This window comes from Seriola dumerili, unplaced genomic scaffold (assembly GCF_002260705.1).
Source record: "Seriola dumerili isolate Sdu_G_001 unplaced genomic scaffold, Sdu_1.0 BDQW01000044.1, whole genome shotgun sequence".
NCBI classification, from domain to species: domain Eukaryota; kingdom Metazoa; phylum Chordata; class Actinopteri; order Carangiformes; family Carangidae; genus Seriola; species Seriola dumerili.
This window is the reverse complement of record NW_019174299.1, coordinates 4951657-4969313: the sequence shown is the minus strand read 5'-3', so window position 1 is coordinate 4969313 and position 17657 is coordinate 4951657. Positions and strand designations below refer to the sequence as shown.

At 42.8% G+C, this 17657-nt stretch overlaps 1 protein-coding gene across 2 annotated transcripts in view; it reads left to right on the top strand.

Moving 5' to 3' along the window:
- Positions 1–17657, top strand: part of lasp1 (LIM and SH3 protein 1) — a 30876-nt gene that overhangs the window by 309 nt on the left and 12910 nt on the right. For both annotated transcript variants that reach the window (XM_022739525.1, XM_022739524.1), the window contains exons 2-3: positions 10806–10900; positions 16413–16497. In XM_022739525.1, coding sequence (XP_022595246.1) covers positions 10806–10900; positions 16413–16497 — 180 coding nt within the window. The remainder of the gene's footprint in view (positions 1–10805; positions 10901–16412; positions 16498–17657) is intronic.

Below are 17657 nucleotides of genomic sequence, written 5' to 3'. Positions count from 1 at the left end.
GACATGACTAAACAGGCTTACTGTCTATTCTTCTTTTACAAAATGGCCTTAATGAGCCCTCCTCCACTTGCACCCTTACTGAACTCATTTCTACTCTGCTAAAATGACTCATTTCACACATTTTTGTGAATGAATTGAACACCCCAACAGGACAGGTATTTCGCTAGCTAGTCAAGCTAACAGCTAGCTACCGTCTGGGAGGCGATGGCTAAACAGCGCGGACCAGAAACGGAAATTACACCCTATAGTGTAGACATTCTTCTACTTTAATCAACCTGAATTTTAAATAGTTTTATTCAAGACAATGGCTTCAGGCTGCGACATTGATTTACCCTAAACCAGCGCCTCACAGTGCCTCCGACAGCCGAGGCTGGTCTGGGCCTGGCTGGCACCACAGCTTTAAGGAAACTGATTGATAACGTCTCGGGGCTTTCTCTGAGAAACGCATTCAGTGGTTGAAGGATTTACCTTACAGATACTGAACGAAAGATGGCTTCGGGGTGTCTTTAGAGAATATTATAGTCCCATAGCCCAAGCTTTTCGTGTATACCACTGTTGAATGCAGCGTGGACTGATGTCTGTGTCCAATTCACTGGCTAATCCAAATCAGGGGTGATTAGTTTTCAGTCAAAAGCCTAATCTCAGCCAAGGTGGTAATCTCATCAGTTTTACCCATAGTGATTCAGTCCAGGTCACTCATCCACATTCCAGCAACAATTTGAGTTAACACTGGTGCTGAGCATCTTCCTGTGTCCCCTTTAGCTTGGAGGGAGGTAAAGGTGAACATATTACATTAATTAAATGCTGCTGCAACTTTACAAGAAGATAGGGCATACATGCAACACACTTAACTTGTAAGGTGGGTGGGGTCTTCTTTGCTAGGCATAGGAAGAGCTATGTTTACATAGTTTTACAAAAGCATGGCTTGAGGCAAGTAGATAATTTGTCTAATGGACATCTGAATGGCTATTGAAAATCAATCCGTGTTGAGATGTGCTTATCTGTTGGGGTTGACAGACGAGGAGGATGGAGGAGGAGCACACAAAGCACATTATCCAAAGTAACATCAGCTCTTGATTGGATGCATTCTTGAATGCATCATGACTAATGTTTTCCCAAACTGCTCGGGGCTGGAAATGATTTACCTCCAGAACCTCTCTTCATGCACAAGCGACCCATGCAACCCTAACGTTACAAGTCATGCTAGCTTGTTAGGAGGCTAGTATTGATGAGAACCAATTTGCCACAAGTACACCCTGAATATGCTGTGGAATCTGGCCTGTAGCAGAGTGCATTCCAGCAGACAGACACTCCCATAAAACGTGCTCTGTCAGAGGCCCGCTGTGCTGTCTCCCTGCTCTTAACCAAGCACAGGAGAGTAGCCTGGCGTCTGTCTTTGCTGCCATTCCGCATCAGCGCTCACCCCTTCAGACACGCCAACACAACCTCCCCTTTTCCTTCTCCGTGGCACACACACACACACACACACACACACACACACACACACACTCGTTTGTTTAAAGCAGTCGAGGCCTCATTGGATTTGGATTTTTCCATGTGCTAGGCTAGCTCAGGTGAAGGCAGGACAGCCGAGGGTGCTGCCGCTGCTGCTGCATTGGTATTCTCAGCCACTGATGAATACCTTTTACCTGACAGTCATCTTCTATAATATCTGTCTGTGGAGAGGCTGAGCCACAGAGCCTTGTTTGTCTGTCAGCTGCATTCCAGTATAGCAGGGCTGGGCCCAGCAGAGGGAGCGGGCAGCCGAGCACATGCAAAGACAGGAAGTGAATTTTGGTTGAGGCTCTTGTCGGTGGCGGTTTTTTCTTATTTGTCTTCCTCTCAGTACTTGAGTGCTTTGTTGATAGAAAGGAGTTTAGAGCAAATTTAGAGCATATTTGGCTCAAGTATGAAGCTCATATCTTTCAGAGTTGTTTTTTGTAACTTGAATTGAGGACAACTGTTGAGCTGCAGCCAGTAAACCTTGCAACAAGGAAGTAATCCACTATTTTTATTTAACAATGACTAATATGCAAACTTTAACAGTAAAATAGGCTACATTTTGGTTAATGTGGCATATCCAGGAAGTGAAATGATTTGTATGTATGTCTCTTTAAGATTAGTAACAATTATCAGTACTCAGGAAGTGTGTATGTTCAAGATAGATTGAGAGATCTGTGTAGAGTGGTTAGGCTTAAAGCTCATCTCTCACTGAAACACTCGTCTCTGCTGGAGTGTCTGTCTAGTTACTACCTCTACGTGCTGTCTGCATTTTGTATGTCTGCATTACAGATCCTGTTTCTTACTGCAGGTAAAGAGATAAAGTCATCCTAAATCCCTTCATATGATTTATTAATATTTAACAGTGATATTCAAAAAGTATTCAGACTGCTTCACTTTTTTCACATTTTGTTATCTTGCAGCCTTATGCTAAAACAAAACCAAAAAAACATTTTTTTCTCATCAATCTACACTCAATATTCCACAATGACAAAGCAAAAAAATGAAAACTGAAATATCACATTGACACAAGTATTCAGATCCTTTGCTTTGACACTTGACATTAAGTTTGCTTACATTTCTCTTGATCACGTTTGAGATGCTTCTACAACTTGGTTGGAGTCCACCTGTGGTAAATTCAATTGATTAGACACGCACCTGTCTATATAAGGCCTCAAAGCTGATGCAAAAACCAAGTCATGAGGAGGAAGGAACCTGCAGAGCTCAGAGACAAGATTGTGTCGAGGCACAGATCTGGGTGGCCTCCCCTCTGTACTGTTTGGTCTCAATTCAAAGTGTCTTGTCAGGAGGAAATCAGGCAGCACTCATCACCTGCCCAATACCAATGGTGAAGCATGGTGGTGGTGGCAGCATCATGCTGTAGGGGTATTTTTTAGCGGCCCGTACAGGGAGACTAGTCAGGGTTGTGGGAAACCTGAACAGAGCAAAGGACAGAGATATCATAAATGAAAACCTGATCCAGATCTCAGGACCTGAGACTAGGCCGAAGGTTCACCTTCCAACAGGACAAAGACCCTAAACACAAAGTCAAGACAACACAGGAGTGGTTTAGGGACAACTCTGTGGCCCAGACAGAGCGTTGACTTGAACCCAGTCGAACATATCTTGAGAGACCTGAAAATTGGTGTCCACCGATGGTCCCCATCCAACCTGAGAGAGCCCGAGAGGATCTGCAGAGAAGAATGGCAGAAAATCCCTATATCCAGGTGTGCAAAGCTTGTCGCATCATACCCAAGAAGATTCAAGGCTGTAATTGCTGCCAAAGGTGCTTCAACTAAGTACTACTTAAATGGAATACTTATGTCAATGTGATACTTTAGTTTTTATCTTTTTATTAAGTTTGCAAATATTTGTTGACTGATGAGGGGAAAAATGAATTAAAGGATTTTAGCATGAGACTGCAACAAGAGAAAAAGTGAAGGTGTGAACACCCTCTGAATGCACTGAACATGCTGTGATGTCATAGATTATGAAGTAGTATAACTGCTGAATGTCTATATATAGAAACAGAATTGTATGTTCTGACAGATTATCCTTTTAACATGTAAGTTTGAAGTACAGACATTGCTGCTGGCTTTTGAATATGATTTTTGGCTCTTGAATATGTTAGCAATGTCAAAACATTTTGATAAGTGTTTATAGACAATATTGGCATGATTGTTTTTTGAGGCAAGACCTTGCTTGTTTGAGATATAGCCTTTATGCAACAGTCTCCCACTTGGCACCAGGTTTCATAGATAAGTCCCAGCCTCACACAAAACAAAACAGGCCATTGGTAGAGAGGAGAGGAGATTCGAAAGAAATATGGATGGACAAAAGCCAGCTGCGAGGTCATTTCTTTCATATCAGCATGTTAGTGAAAGCTTTTACATTGCCGATAGACAATTTCAGATTCTGCTTTCTTGCTTTTGGTCCCTGATGTTTAAGATCACCTATTATGGCCATTTTTAGTGTTCATCATTTTATTCTTGGTGTGGGCTAAAAAGATTTACACTCTTCAATGTTCTGAAAAGTCATTATTTTTCTTCTGTTTTACATTTTATACTGTACTCTCTTCACCCTCTGTCTGAAAAGCTCTGTTAGAACTCAGGCCTCTTTAAGGTCCCCCTCCTCCCTCTGGAGCTGGAGCCCAGTGTGCTCTGATTGGTCAGCTTGCCGGCAACATCCATGGCAACGACACATTCCGTTCGTCTCCTGTAAACAAACTTTGGATGACAATATTCATAACTTGGAATACTTTTATAAGAAACCCTTTTGATTTTAATGTATGGACACTTCCAGACTAAAGGAAGATAAATAACGGAGGAACAGACAGACAGTCCACAGGTAGGGAGTCTCCACCACTTCACCTCCTGCTGGTTTACCATGACGGTAAATCTGAATGGATTTAACGTTAGTGGGCATAGTTACTGAAAAAATTAACTCAGCTGTTAAACTGGATAATTTATCTGCGCTAACAAGGTATAGCATGTCAACACTGACAAACGTTTAAGCATTTATATCTTTGGTATGCTGCTTCTTACTAACAGGATCAGGTCGCGGTTAACGTCCACAATAACAATGCAGAACGACAGGCTGTGAGGCTGAGTTCCCTGTTCGCCACATCAATTGTGGATTACAGAAATAACCGTTGTGAAAATGAAACGTCTAACTGTGTGTGGTTTCTGAAGCAGTCCTCATTGAAGTGTGGGCTCATACTATAATGTTTAGAGCAGTGGAGAAAATGAAGTAAATTTCTGCAGGAAATTAAGAACAGTCTTTTCAGCATGGCTACAAAACTAATGAAAACTCTTCACCATAAATAGTTATGTGTTGTGCCTTGTGTGGGGGCGTGCCAAGCTTGAAAGTGGGCAACACCAATAGAATTATCGACGTCAATCGGACCAGGAAGTAATGTCTGGACCCCCAACGAGGCGTTTCATACAAAGGAGAAAACTGGGTTTTTACCCTGACAGAGTTTCTCTCTTTGATGTAAACTTTGATCCTTGAGACCATTTACATGCACACAAAAAAAAACTATATAACACACTATAAGTAAGGGAAAGCTCAGAAAAGCATAATAGGTCCCCTTCAAACTCACAGAATGATCAACTACAGGAGGGAATTTTATTATATATTAACAAATAACAATTTCATATTTACTTTGAAAGATGTGTTTGTGGAGATCAAGTTGGATAGGTAGCGGTGGAAGCCCATCTTAGTCCACATGATCTCAAATGTTCTGATACGGTTGGCATTAGCAAAAGTGTGAGTAGCAATTGCATTTCATACACCATTTACCTCACACACTGATGTATCTGACTCATACTACAGTTCTTTACTTTTTCCGTCCATTTTTATTATTTAGTTAGCAAATTGGTTAATGTATTACTTGGCTTCAGTGTGGGTTTTCTGGTTATGATGAGAGCCTCAATTGTGCTACTGCTGTTCAATCCCAGGAAATTGCTGGAAAAGGGGGTTAAAGGTCAGAACAGTACAGTATGCAAGTTGTGCAGTCTTATTCTCTGTATGAAAGAGCTGAAAACATGCACCACATGCTTATATGCACAGTCACCAAAGTTTTTTTCTAGCATTTGGAGCATTACACTTCATGTAATCACGTCAATTCCTCACTGTGTATATTTCAATCTTATGCAGGTGTCGTAATTCTGGTCTTGTGCAGGCGCTATAATGTAAATGAGGAGCATTTTCCTTCATTTACCCCCTGATGGTCCAGTGTGAACGCTTTTCCTCTAACCCCAGCTTTAGAGGAAACTGTCTGCTGCCTTCCCTATGTTTAGCCAGATTATTCTGAGTGCTGATTCATGTTGTCCAAATGCCTCAAGAGGTGAGGAATCTGTCCAGCCACACCAGTCACCTCCCTTTGATGACTCACAGTCACAAACACACATTACAGTCAAAATCACCCGAGGTGTTGACTCCACAGCGAGCGCCCAGGTACTTCTCCTTTGCACATTTTTATCAGATCAGAAAAAGGAACTAGTGCACATGTTCTGTTTGCTTTCCCAATATATTACAGCGTTACTTTTACACCCCCCACCCCCCTAAAACACACACACACACATACAAAAAAAATCTCTGAATCCTCATTGATGCTCTGCCTTAAAATTCATAGAAAGGAAGGCAGAGAGACTGTTTTATTCAGTGTAGCTGTAACACAATTGGATGTTTTGTAAAGTGAATTTATACAAATGATTTATGACAAAGCAGAAGCGTTTTGACACATCACCTTTACTATGTTTTTGAACATCTCTTTGCTTACATGTTACTGAGTGCACATCACAGTCTGGAGTGGTCTGGAAAGTGTGCAAAGTGCATACTCTACTCATCCTCATAGTATGTCTCTTCAAATCACTGTCTGCCTGCTTGCCAGCAACAAAGCCCCTGGCTTAGGTAAAAACTAATGGCATCAGGTTGGCCAATAATGAACCATGCTTTGATGCTTGCTTTAATGAGTTAGCATTTCCTCTATTTGCACCAGACAGATGTGGGCACTTTGTCTATAGGCATGTACCATCTTAAGCAAGAATGATCTTTCGCAATCACACTTACACATAAATAAGCTGCTGTAGCGAACCCTGTGTGTGTGTGTGTGTGTGCGTGCGTGCGTACGTGCGTGCGTGCGTGTGCGTGTGCGGTGGTGTATTTCTTATATTTAACCACAATTAATTGGTATAGCATCTTTCAAACTGTGGGCACAATCAGCCTCTAAAAGCATAAAACAAAGCGGTTTAGACTGAAGTTAATTGCCACCGAATTGACCAAGAGTTATGAGACATTTCATCAGGGTCCTGAGGGATGTCCTTCAGTGTTATAAGGCACTAAATTCCTCTGATGCTTAATGTGGTGATTACCAAGAGGACTGGAGTGTGCAAATCCATTTAACACGGCTTATAGATTGTCTAGATACTATTATTTTTATCTAAATATGACATGATATTGTGATAAATTCTTAATTAATCAGTACATAACATAACACCAGCCTAGAATTTGTAAATGTTTCTGCTCTGCAAGTCAATTGGAAACATGGTTTGGGTATCTACCAACTAGAACTACAACGATTAGTCAGTTAGTCGATCAACAGGAAATGAATCAGCAACTATTATGAAAATCGATCAGTCGTTTTAAGTATATTTGCCAGTCTCCTTAATCTTCTGTGATAGTAAACTCACTGTCTTTGGGTTTTAGACTGTTGGACGGACAAAACGACATTTTTAAGACATTGGCTTGGGCTTTGCGATAAAATATACGGTACAATTTTCACCATTTTATCATCCAAACAACTAATTTATTAATAATAGTAGTAGTAGTAGTAATTGATAATGAAATTCTTAGTTGGAGTTCTATTTTCCATCTATAAAACATCAAATGACAACGGTGGTTTAGTAAATGTGTCGCTCTGGTTAGAGGACCACATGAAGTGAGTAATTTACCCTGTTTAGATTAGACACTAATTCTGTCACAGGAAGTGGTTGACACAACAGGCTTGCAGCATTTTAATGCCTTAAGCAGGGAACTTAATTGTCTCCTATCAGTCTGTAGTTAGTATGTGAGAGCACGCTTCTGGTCAGGCTCTCACTAACCATCCCTCTGTGTGTGCATATATGGTGTCTGAAGTTATGTTGACCTCCCATATAGCTGCAGGGTTTTTTGTCCAGGCCAACTTGTATCTGGTTCTCACAGAGAGGGAGCTGTGAGTCTGACTGGGCATTTCTGTTCTTGATTGGACCCTGCATCCCATGCCTTGCACATGCAGACATATAACCTACATACAATTATACACACATGTACACACACACAGTTACACTCACACACACACATGTAGACACGCATACACATGTGCCCTTGAGCCACGTTGATGCAGGGAGACAGTACTGTTTTTTTCTATGGGTGTTTTATTTCTAGGGCTTCGACTCTGCAGTGTCCTCATTTTCCAGCTGACTGCCAGATCCTGCCTCGGCACCCGAGAGCCAGGTTTTCCTGGAGCTGGACAAGGCTAACTGCTGGATGGCCTCTCGAGCATACATTTGGGATGTTTCTCGCTCCCACATCTCTGTTTGTCCCTTCCTCTCCCTTTGGCATGTATTTGTCTCATCCTAGAGCTAATATCAATCCCAGACCTAATGTGCTCCTACCAGATGCTGTATATTCAGATTCTGTCTAGGTTCAGATGAGATGGGTGGCAGTTCATGCCTGGCATGACAATGTGTCTCGAGTGACCATTTGTGATTATATTGCAACTCCCTGTGCACATTTGATTTTAACTGTGGGGAAACTGCTGAGCTGAAAAAAATTAAAATGTATGTTCAGCCATACAGCTAAAGCGTATGCCTCCAGTGGCTAAATGTAAACCGAATAAAGTTACCAAGGTTGTCATTGTTAAGGTGTGAGGAATGTATTTAAGTTTTGATATTCACAGTATAGTGCAAATGTGGACACGTACATCCCTGCCTCCATACAAATGAGACCTGAGATCCTTAGAGATGTCTGTTATTTGTTCATGGTAGAGGCAGTTAGAGCAGGGTCTCTGTTCACCTGAGAGGGTCATGTTATCCATGTGAAGGTGGGAGGGTGACGAGGGTTGTCCTGGTGGAATGTGGGTTAGCAGGTTGGGCGAGACTCAGGAGCAGCCGACTTTAGCAGGCTTGTTCTCTGGAACAGACCCAAGGTCAATATTTATTCTGGGAAACAACAGAAGTATCAAAGTCCATGCTCAGCTGATAGGCTCACCTTTCTCCCAAAAGCATTTGCATTTGTACGTCTATTAGGATTGCGTTGAGATAGGTTATCTCAGTTTGACCATTAGTACAGATGTGGAGAAATGGGAAGTCAGCAGCTGTGGAGAATATCATACTGGGCTGCTGCACTACAAGTACTTGAACCAGACGGTATGCATGCATAGATGGCAACCACCACAGCTGCAAATCAGCTGAAGCTACAGGAAATGGAATCTGCCTGCAGTATGCTGTTGTTTGTAAAGAGATTTGCTATTGCAGTACTAGCCAATACAATGGCGAACAATGGAAAGAGTAACACGATGTGTCCATCTGCAGCTCCCTCAGGCCTTGATCGGGCTGTAGTGGGATAAGGAGTTTGCGTTCGAAGGCTTGGCCCAGTGTTTGGCTCTGTATCACAGCTCCGCTGAACAGAGCCCAGACTCGCCGTTCACTGTGAGCCTCCTCTTTTGTATACCTTAGGTACAATATTGCTGGTGCACAGCTACAAATGCAGACACACACGTACACTAGCCTGTTGTCAGTGCTTGGACCACCCTGCGTGGTCCATTACATCCAGACAGAACAGACTATACTGTTGTTAAAACCAGCCTGAAGCCATATTTTAGATCCTTCAGTAATGGAAGAAAGGATGTGTGTTTGCCATGATTGTGTCTACTGTCCATCTGCTGCTTTCACCAACCTCAACATCCTGGTGATTTATAGCCACCTTTGAATCATTGCTGTAACACACGCTACATTATCAAACTGTGTCACTGCACACAGGGAAATGATGGGTCTTTCTGTCGGTATCGTGCAGCTTCTTATCCTGAGAAGACGTGTGGAATCAAATTTGCATCACGCGTGTGTTTATGAGAGACACATTGAGAAAGTGATGTTGTATATTGATGTGTTTCTGCAGTTTTACCCTCTGTTTTGAATCATCTTTTCTGTGCTGTTTGTTTGGAAGATTAGTGTTTTGTGTGTGGGCAATTGGTGTAGAAAGTGATAAAGAGTGGGTGAAAGAATGAGAGGGATGGCAGAGCGCCCTGAGGCCATGTTAATAAGGACTCCCTCTTTCTTTCCCTCCCATTCTTGCGTTTCTCTCTCTCCGTGTCTTTGCACTCCTCCCTCCCTTCCCTTGATGATAGCAGGAGCAGCCAGATCATTGCTTCACACTGGCTTTTTTCTCCCTCTTGCCCACCCCTCCCCTTCTTGCGCCCTTCCTCTTGCTCGCTCTAGCTCCTTCCTTTCATGTTTCCTCCCTCCTTCCAGTTTTCTCCAATCCTCCCCTCCGTCCATCCCTCTTTGAACCCTCAGGCCGCAGATCAGCCCAGTGCCAGGAGAGAAAAGGAAAAGAGGCGAGAGGGCGGGTGGGTGGGTGGGAGGAAGGGAGAGAGGGCAGTGAGGGAGATAGAAGCACAGCCTCTTCTGAAGATGGATAGAGGAGCTACAGAAACATGCAAAGATGAACACACTAACAGGAAGGGAGTCAAAAGGTGGCTTTCAAATGAAGCACAGCCTCTGCAACTTAAGACATCCTCTGTTGATGTCTATGTAGAACACAAAAACTTGAAACAGCATCCAAGCTCATTTCCAAGCTCTAATATTGAAGGTGTCAAGAGTGACATGAACAGATTCAACAGCAAAAGTGCAGGCGTATGCTTGTCAGTCACAAACTTCACAGCCCTTCTTTACTTTTCACACCAACTACTTGGTACTCACTACGAAATAGTAACCATTCAGTTTACTAGCGAAAGGGGAAGTTTCTTTGTAAGTGCTCAGTGCAATCGTACACAAACTACTGTGCCTCCACATTGCTTCACTCCTAACAGTCACCGTTCTTTCTGTCTGCACCCAGCTCCTGTCCCTGTGAAACCTCAAGGGAATAGAAATTAGTCCTGGCTTCACTGCTTCAATTAGCTTTCCTGTGCTTGTTGGTGTATGGGTGTCATTGTGTGTCTGTGTTTGGTAGGTTCTCCTGCTGGGGAAATAAGGTGAAACAAATGTCTCACATCTTCCCATCATTAATGTTTTGTGTGTCCTCTCCGTCTTTTTTGTTTCTGACAGTACTGGCATAAAGGATGCTTCAGCTGCGAGGTCTGCAAAATGACTCTAAACATGAAGAATTACAAAGGCTTTGAGAAGAGACCATACTGCAATGCGTAAGTTGTCCATAACTCATCATTCTGTGTATGGCAGTGTCGTGTTTTTACACTAAACCCTAAGACACTGACAGCAGTGTTTAATCTGTCCACAAACTGAAATAGGACTCTCTAAATGTGTGTGTGTATGTGTATGTGTGTGTGTGTGCGTGCATGTTGCAACCCAACCATGGCCCCTCTTTCCCTCCTCTGCTGTTTATCTGTGACTATTCCAGCTCCCCCCTCAGAGAAAAGGTCTATATGTGGTGTGGGAAAGTGCCTCCATCCCTCCTCCTCCTCCTCGGTGGGGAAGAAGGGGAGGGGGGTATCAACAAAGGAAATTCCTAAAGTTCCTCTACAGTGACACAGGCGGACACTCTGAAAACTAGCATGTCCACTCACGCTTCAGCACATACTCGCACACTAAAGGGCTCATCAGGAATCCATGGAATCCCCCTCTCCCATTACTTGTAATGATTTTCTCCTCCTCTCTGTGTGTTTGTGAGAGCGAGTGCATGTTCTGAGAGGGGAATGCAGAGAGGAGGTGTTGCTTCATGTTCTGACAAGCTCCCTTTGCATTTTTCTTAAATACCATTTTATGCCAAGGAAATAAATCGAGAAACGTCATGCTAGCATTGTTATATTCAACCCTAGTGGAAAGCCTTGGCTAGTGGGCAAACCTGTGGTCAGCTGTTTTCTGCAGCGTTTGGCTTCTGTTATGTTTAATACCAGGGACAAGTCATTTGTGCCTGGAGTAAAATAACATGTCACTTGATTTTTTTTGTCTCCCTCTAGTACATGAGGTAAAACTAAGGAACATTTTACACTCTTACATTTATTGCTTTTCTTCTGGTGGGGGCTAAAGACACATTCAGACTGGACACAAGGCAAATTCATCCAAATTTTCCTGCTCACTGTGTTTATTAGCCATAAACAGGCAATAAACATGTAAAGCACAGGTGTACGCAGCTAGCTAACACTACACACTGAACAGGGTGCAACTGATTTCAGATGTTTACAGGAACTCCAGTAGCTTCCTTAATTTTCCTCGACTCACTCACTCATCTATTTCCTAGCTCTATATTTTCATGAAATGGAGTCACACCTCACAGGATAACTGCACATTTCTCTCTCAAGTTTGAACATTTTCAGCCCAATGAAAGGTTTAGTTTTAACCTGAGGGAACGAAACAAAATAAAACATTTTTTACTTGGTAGATCTGATAGGCAAAACCCCATATAGTCATTTAAATAATTTCCAGGTTAAACAAATGTGTCGATCTGACAAGCAACTCACAGGTGAGCGTGTGCGTCTAATAAAAAGCCACTGAACCAGCACAGCATGCACAACACCAGGACCCTAACCAAAGAGCATTAATTGTATTACTTACACCTGTACTTTTCCTGTGACATGTTCAGTAGAAAAAAAGCAATTGGTGCTTTATTGGTTTGTCAGTGCACAGGGATGGAATTTGCTTAGTAGAAGCACTATTGGCCATAGATTTTAGCAGCTAAAGCCCCATACCTGTGGTACACCCAACACCCACAAAGGCATTTTCAGTTATTTTGTCTCTCTTTAATTGACATATCCCTGGCTATCCTGTTGGTTTTGTGCACCTGCCACACCTTTATGATTTCATTTAAGGGTGTGAGGTTTGCTGCCACAGCAAATCCTCGCCATAGCCCTGCTGAACCTCAGCCCGAGCAGAGGTCTAATTAACCATGATAAGTGAAAACTGAATTATAAGATTTATCTATATATATATATATATATATATATATATATATTATTGTTTATTTATTATTAACTGTTATTATTATTATCAACAATGAGCTAATGGACATCGAGGTGTTAATCACCTACAGCAGGTGTCATCCTGCTATCACCTTTGTTTCCACAGAGTAAAGTGGCTCCTTCTTTTCCAGTTCCTGCTTCCGACGTTCCCTCCGCTGGCCGCGCCAGCAGGAGCAAGGCCCTTCAGAGCCTGTTTATTATGCCTCTTTCCGTTTGTTTAAAACAAGCCTTGTTTGAGTAAACATCATCAGGGGAAGAGCCTCCCCGCTTCAGGAAAGGAATGCAGGCTACGTTCTCTGTTATTATTCTGTGGGATAACTACTTTATCATTACTCCTCTATATTTGTCCTTAGTAATTGATATAGGAGTTGTTTGTTTTCACTGTATTCCCACCCACCTCTTCCTTGAGAATTCCGTCCCCGATTAGATGCTATAGTCAAAGGAGGGAATTGTGGGAGATTTAGGAGGGCAGATAAGTAGACAGAAAAATTCTTAATTTCCCCTGGAGGCTGTGGGAGCCTTTGGTGGGGCACTGCCTTAATGACTGATAGTGTGATATTAATTTGGACATCAGTGTGGTGTTATTAAAACATGTCACAAATGTCTTGATTATACGTTATTGCTCACATTGGCCACCACTTCCTCTTGATGTAACGTCTAGTCTACGGGCCTAGTCTTTCTGCTAGCGGCCCTTCTTCAACGCTGCCTCGACCAACTACTGCTCCTTTGCTGTGATGTGTGTGTTGTGATGACACCTCATTCATTGAACTTGTTGAGTTGGATGATATGTACATGCAGATGGAAATGTTTAACCTGAATGATGCATTACAACCTTTCCAGGTCTTACAGGGTCAAGCCAGCCACAACATCTCCTGGTCCCACAATGCAAACAGGCCTCTCCTCCTGCACAGTAGGCAGTTTCTGTGTGTGTGTGTGTGTGTGTGTGTGTGTGTGTGTGTGTGTGTGTGTGTGTGTGTGTGTGTGTGTGTGTGTGTGTGTGTGTGTGTGTGTGTGTGTGTGTTGTGTGTTGTTGAAGTGAGATTACACATGCGTGGCCCCCTCACTCCTGCACCCCACCAAGCCTCCCCTCCATTTTGATCGCTCCCTTTTTTTTAGCGTTCACAGGGCTAACTGAGTTTGTGCATGTGTCACCCACTCCCGTCTGCAACTTATTACCTTGTTATACAACCTGACAGATGAGCCTTCTTGTGACTCACTCATACCCTCAAACAGGCAGGAAAACACAAGCATGGTTACACACACAGACACACATTACAAGATCCCACTGAGTCACTGAGCTCATATCTGCAACCCTGCTGTGTGTTTGCATAGCAATTTAGTGACCCTTAAGTCCAAGGACAGTTCCTAAAGACACATTGAAGATGACAAGAACACTGGTAACACAGATGCTGAAGCAGAGGGTATGTGTTCAAGCCACACACCCTCTGCCTCAGACAAGCAGGGGTTTTCAGGCAGAGTGACGCTCTGTTAAAGGAAGTGCGTTTCACCACAGACCAGACACACCCAGCTCCAGAGAAAAATGAGCATATAATACTAGTTTCCTAGCTTTGATCGAGGGACATTTCCCAAGAAAAAGAAAGAGATACACTCCTGGTAAAATGGCTCAAAGTCCAAACTTTATGGCAGTTTTTATGGCACAGTCGGACTGTGTAATTTGAACCCACTTTGATATTATTATTATTAATATTACTCATATTGAGATCACGCCCATACAGTTATGCAACTAACATTATATATATTCTTTAAAAAAACTGATCAGCACATCACTCATACTTGTGCAGTTGTGTATGAGTCCAGCCAAGCATTAATTAGCCTCACTGCTATGAAGGATGGGTCCTCAATAATATTTCTGTCAGGTTGAGACATTATTGATCAATGGAGATATAGAATATTTTGACATCGCCGTGCCCAGACTCTAAAAAAAGAAGATATGCATTTACAGTCTCATACTGTATGTAGACTTTGTTACGTAGCCTTGTTTCAGCCCCACTACTACTACTCATCACTCAGATAATTATGGAGGTTGGTGTTCAGAAGTAGCAGGGGGCTTTTGTATATAAAAAGCAAAAGAGGGAGTGATGTGTTTATATAGGAAAACATCTTTTACATCTGCGATGAGATATCTCACACAGTGAAAGAGTAGCTTCATTTGCATTGTTTGATTATCTTGTTCACCACCCGCTCGGGCTCGCCTGGTAACTCTGTTAACCACTACATCTGAATGTTGCAGAGAGCTTTTGTTTTAGGAAAATGAGCACTAGCAGCTGTAAAAGCCTAGAGTGAGCGTGCACAAGACCTGCATGTGTTTGGATGGATGCTAGCAGGGATTGAGTGCTGGGGTTTGTTGTGTATCAAGCCAGCTTCAGTCAACTTCTGCTCCTGTTCAGATCTAACTACATCCCACTCTTTCAAATTACCGCTGGGATTTCTTTAAAGTGGCTCATTTATCTTTTTAACAGACCTGTACATAAATACGTCAACCACAATCCTTTGTTAATTTTTTTTACATCCCATAATAACACGAGGACGAATGCTAATTCCGTTTGTTTGCCATGTTGTCAAGGAAACGGTAAACATATTGCCTAAATGGGTTACCCAGAGGCACGGATAGTGGTTGAAAATTTTTGAGGTCACCCAGCGCCCTGAGGCAGGCTGGGAACTGCAGTCCATATGAGCTGTTAGATAAGCTGCGAGGGCTCTTCCTCTCCTGCTGGATTCGAGCCATGTGTTTTCGCTGCCTTCAGGACCACAGTGAACTGCAAGGCACCATTATTTGTGGACCTCAAAGCTACTTGTACACAGAAGCCTCCATCGTATAAAAACTCTGACTTATGCTTTGCACGCATAAACCATTGACGGCACTTTAGGCGATCAATAAGTAGGCGTGTGATGAATGGCTATTGGAATGCTGCTCGGTGTGCTGCATGTGTGCATGTCTGCGTGATACCAAGATGCGTGTTTGTGCTTACTTGTGTATGATTCTGTTTGTTACATTTGTTTCAGGCAGAGCATTTTCTCCTGAGCAGTAGGAGGTCGGGTGGTTATGGGGTCTGCCGCTGTCAAGAAAATTCCCAGAATCCATTCAGAAAAGAGACTCGCCTTCATGCTCTGCTGAAGGGGGCTGCCCATGACATCATTCACACTCGCCCACTGTCTCTTTGACCCTGTTGCTGTGTCTGTTGCATGCTGTTCCTCTTCCTGTTATTCCCCATAGGACCATGCCTGTGTGTGTGTGTGTGTGCGTGCACGGTGTGTATGCTGGGTGCGTGCATGTGTGTGTGGTGTGCCTGTGCTTTGTAAGCTTGGAAAGATTTTTCCACACCTGCTATGGCTCTCCTCCAAAACTCTGCAACCTTGAGGCTCTCATCCCCTCCACACAGCCCCTGCCTGCACTTCCTCTTCTTCAGACTACATTGGCTCCCACTGACAGAGCATTGTGTGTTATACTGACATGCTTTTTGTCTACAGGGGCTCCTAACTCAACCTCAGGACCACCTTGAATAACAAATGCCCCCACTGTGGGGCCACAGACTGCACACTGCTTGAGTTATGCTGTTTTTTCTCTTAGAGTCTAGGCTTGAGCGTCACAGTGGGAGTCTGAGTAAAAGCTGGCATCTGCCTGTGTGTGTTTGTGTGTGTGTGTGTGTGTGTGTGTGCGCGTGTGTGTGAGTGTTTACTGTGTACTGACTTTCTTTGCTGTTTTTGTGTGACTTTACAGACACTACCCCAAGACAAACTTCACCTGTGTGGCTGACACTCCAGAGAATCTCCGCCTCAAACAGCAGAGCAAGATGCAGAGCCAGGTAACTCTTCGTGCCAGTAGCTACCCATGGTATTCATCAATAAACCAAACTCTGACTCTGAGATACACACAGTTTGTTCACAGCTTGGCATTACTCCACAAAAGAGCCAATATAAAGATGTGCTTAATTTAAAAAGCCTGACTTGAGTTAACCCTTAAAATTGATCAGGGAGTAAGTTCTTTCACAAAGCCAACTTTCAGATAACACAATCAGTCTAATTCAGAGCTGGTTTGAGCATTCAAGATAACTGCATGCCCACGGCTTTAAGACGCACCTGACAAGTCAAGCATGAAATTGATTCACAATGGACAAGTAAGAGACTTGAGGAGAGGGCTGGGAGGTCCACGGCCACGGAATATTATAATAAATCAAATGTTGCAGGGACAAAAAGCTATTGCCAAGAAAAAGAGAGAGATGAGCGGTTCTAATACAAGACTGTCAGTTCACTTGTTTCAGTGTCCCAATCCAATAGATCCAATAGAGATGCACTAGAATACTAGTTACCTCTAGATGATATTAGAAAGCAATGCAGTTTGAAACTATCAAGTAGGACCTTGCTTAAGTCTGTTTCACAACACCTTCCATTTCCTTTTATCACTAGTTGAAACACAATACTAGTTACATAAGAAAGTAGAGCAGTTAATGTCATTAACACTGAATGTAATATATATTTTAAGTAAGCCTTTCAGTTGAGTATTGTAATTCTGTCTATTAAGAACAAGGCTAGTCTGGAAAAATGGTTTTCTATAGTAGCTAAGCTTGACTGTGTTTGTGGAAACCACATTAACTTAAACCAAACAAACAAAAAGTAGGTCCTTGTCCATTTGGACTCAGTGTTAGACATAGGTGTTTTCACCAGGAGTAAGTAGATCTGTCCAGAGAGTGTAACATGGCGACAGAAGCTTGTGTCCCATCAAATTGGCTGCTTATGTTTTGGCTGGTGTTTGTTTGTTGATATTCACCATACTCCAGAATGCTATGACTGAAAAATGATCTGAATATGGTGCAACAATCCTCGTTTAACCGGTACGCTTACTTTCAGGAGCGACCTTCTTGATTCACCTGACTGCTTCCACCAGTGTTAATGTGTATGGCTGTTATTTGTATGCCTTTTTATGATGCTTGCAAACTTGATTATAGCCCCATAAATTTTGTGCTTG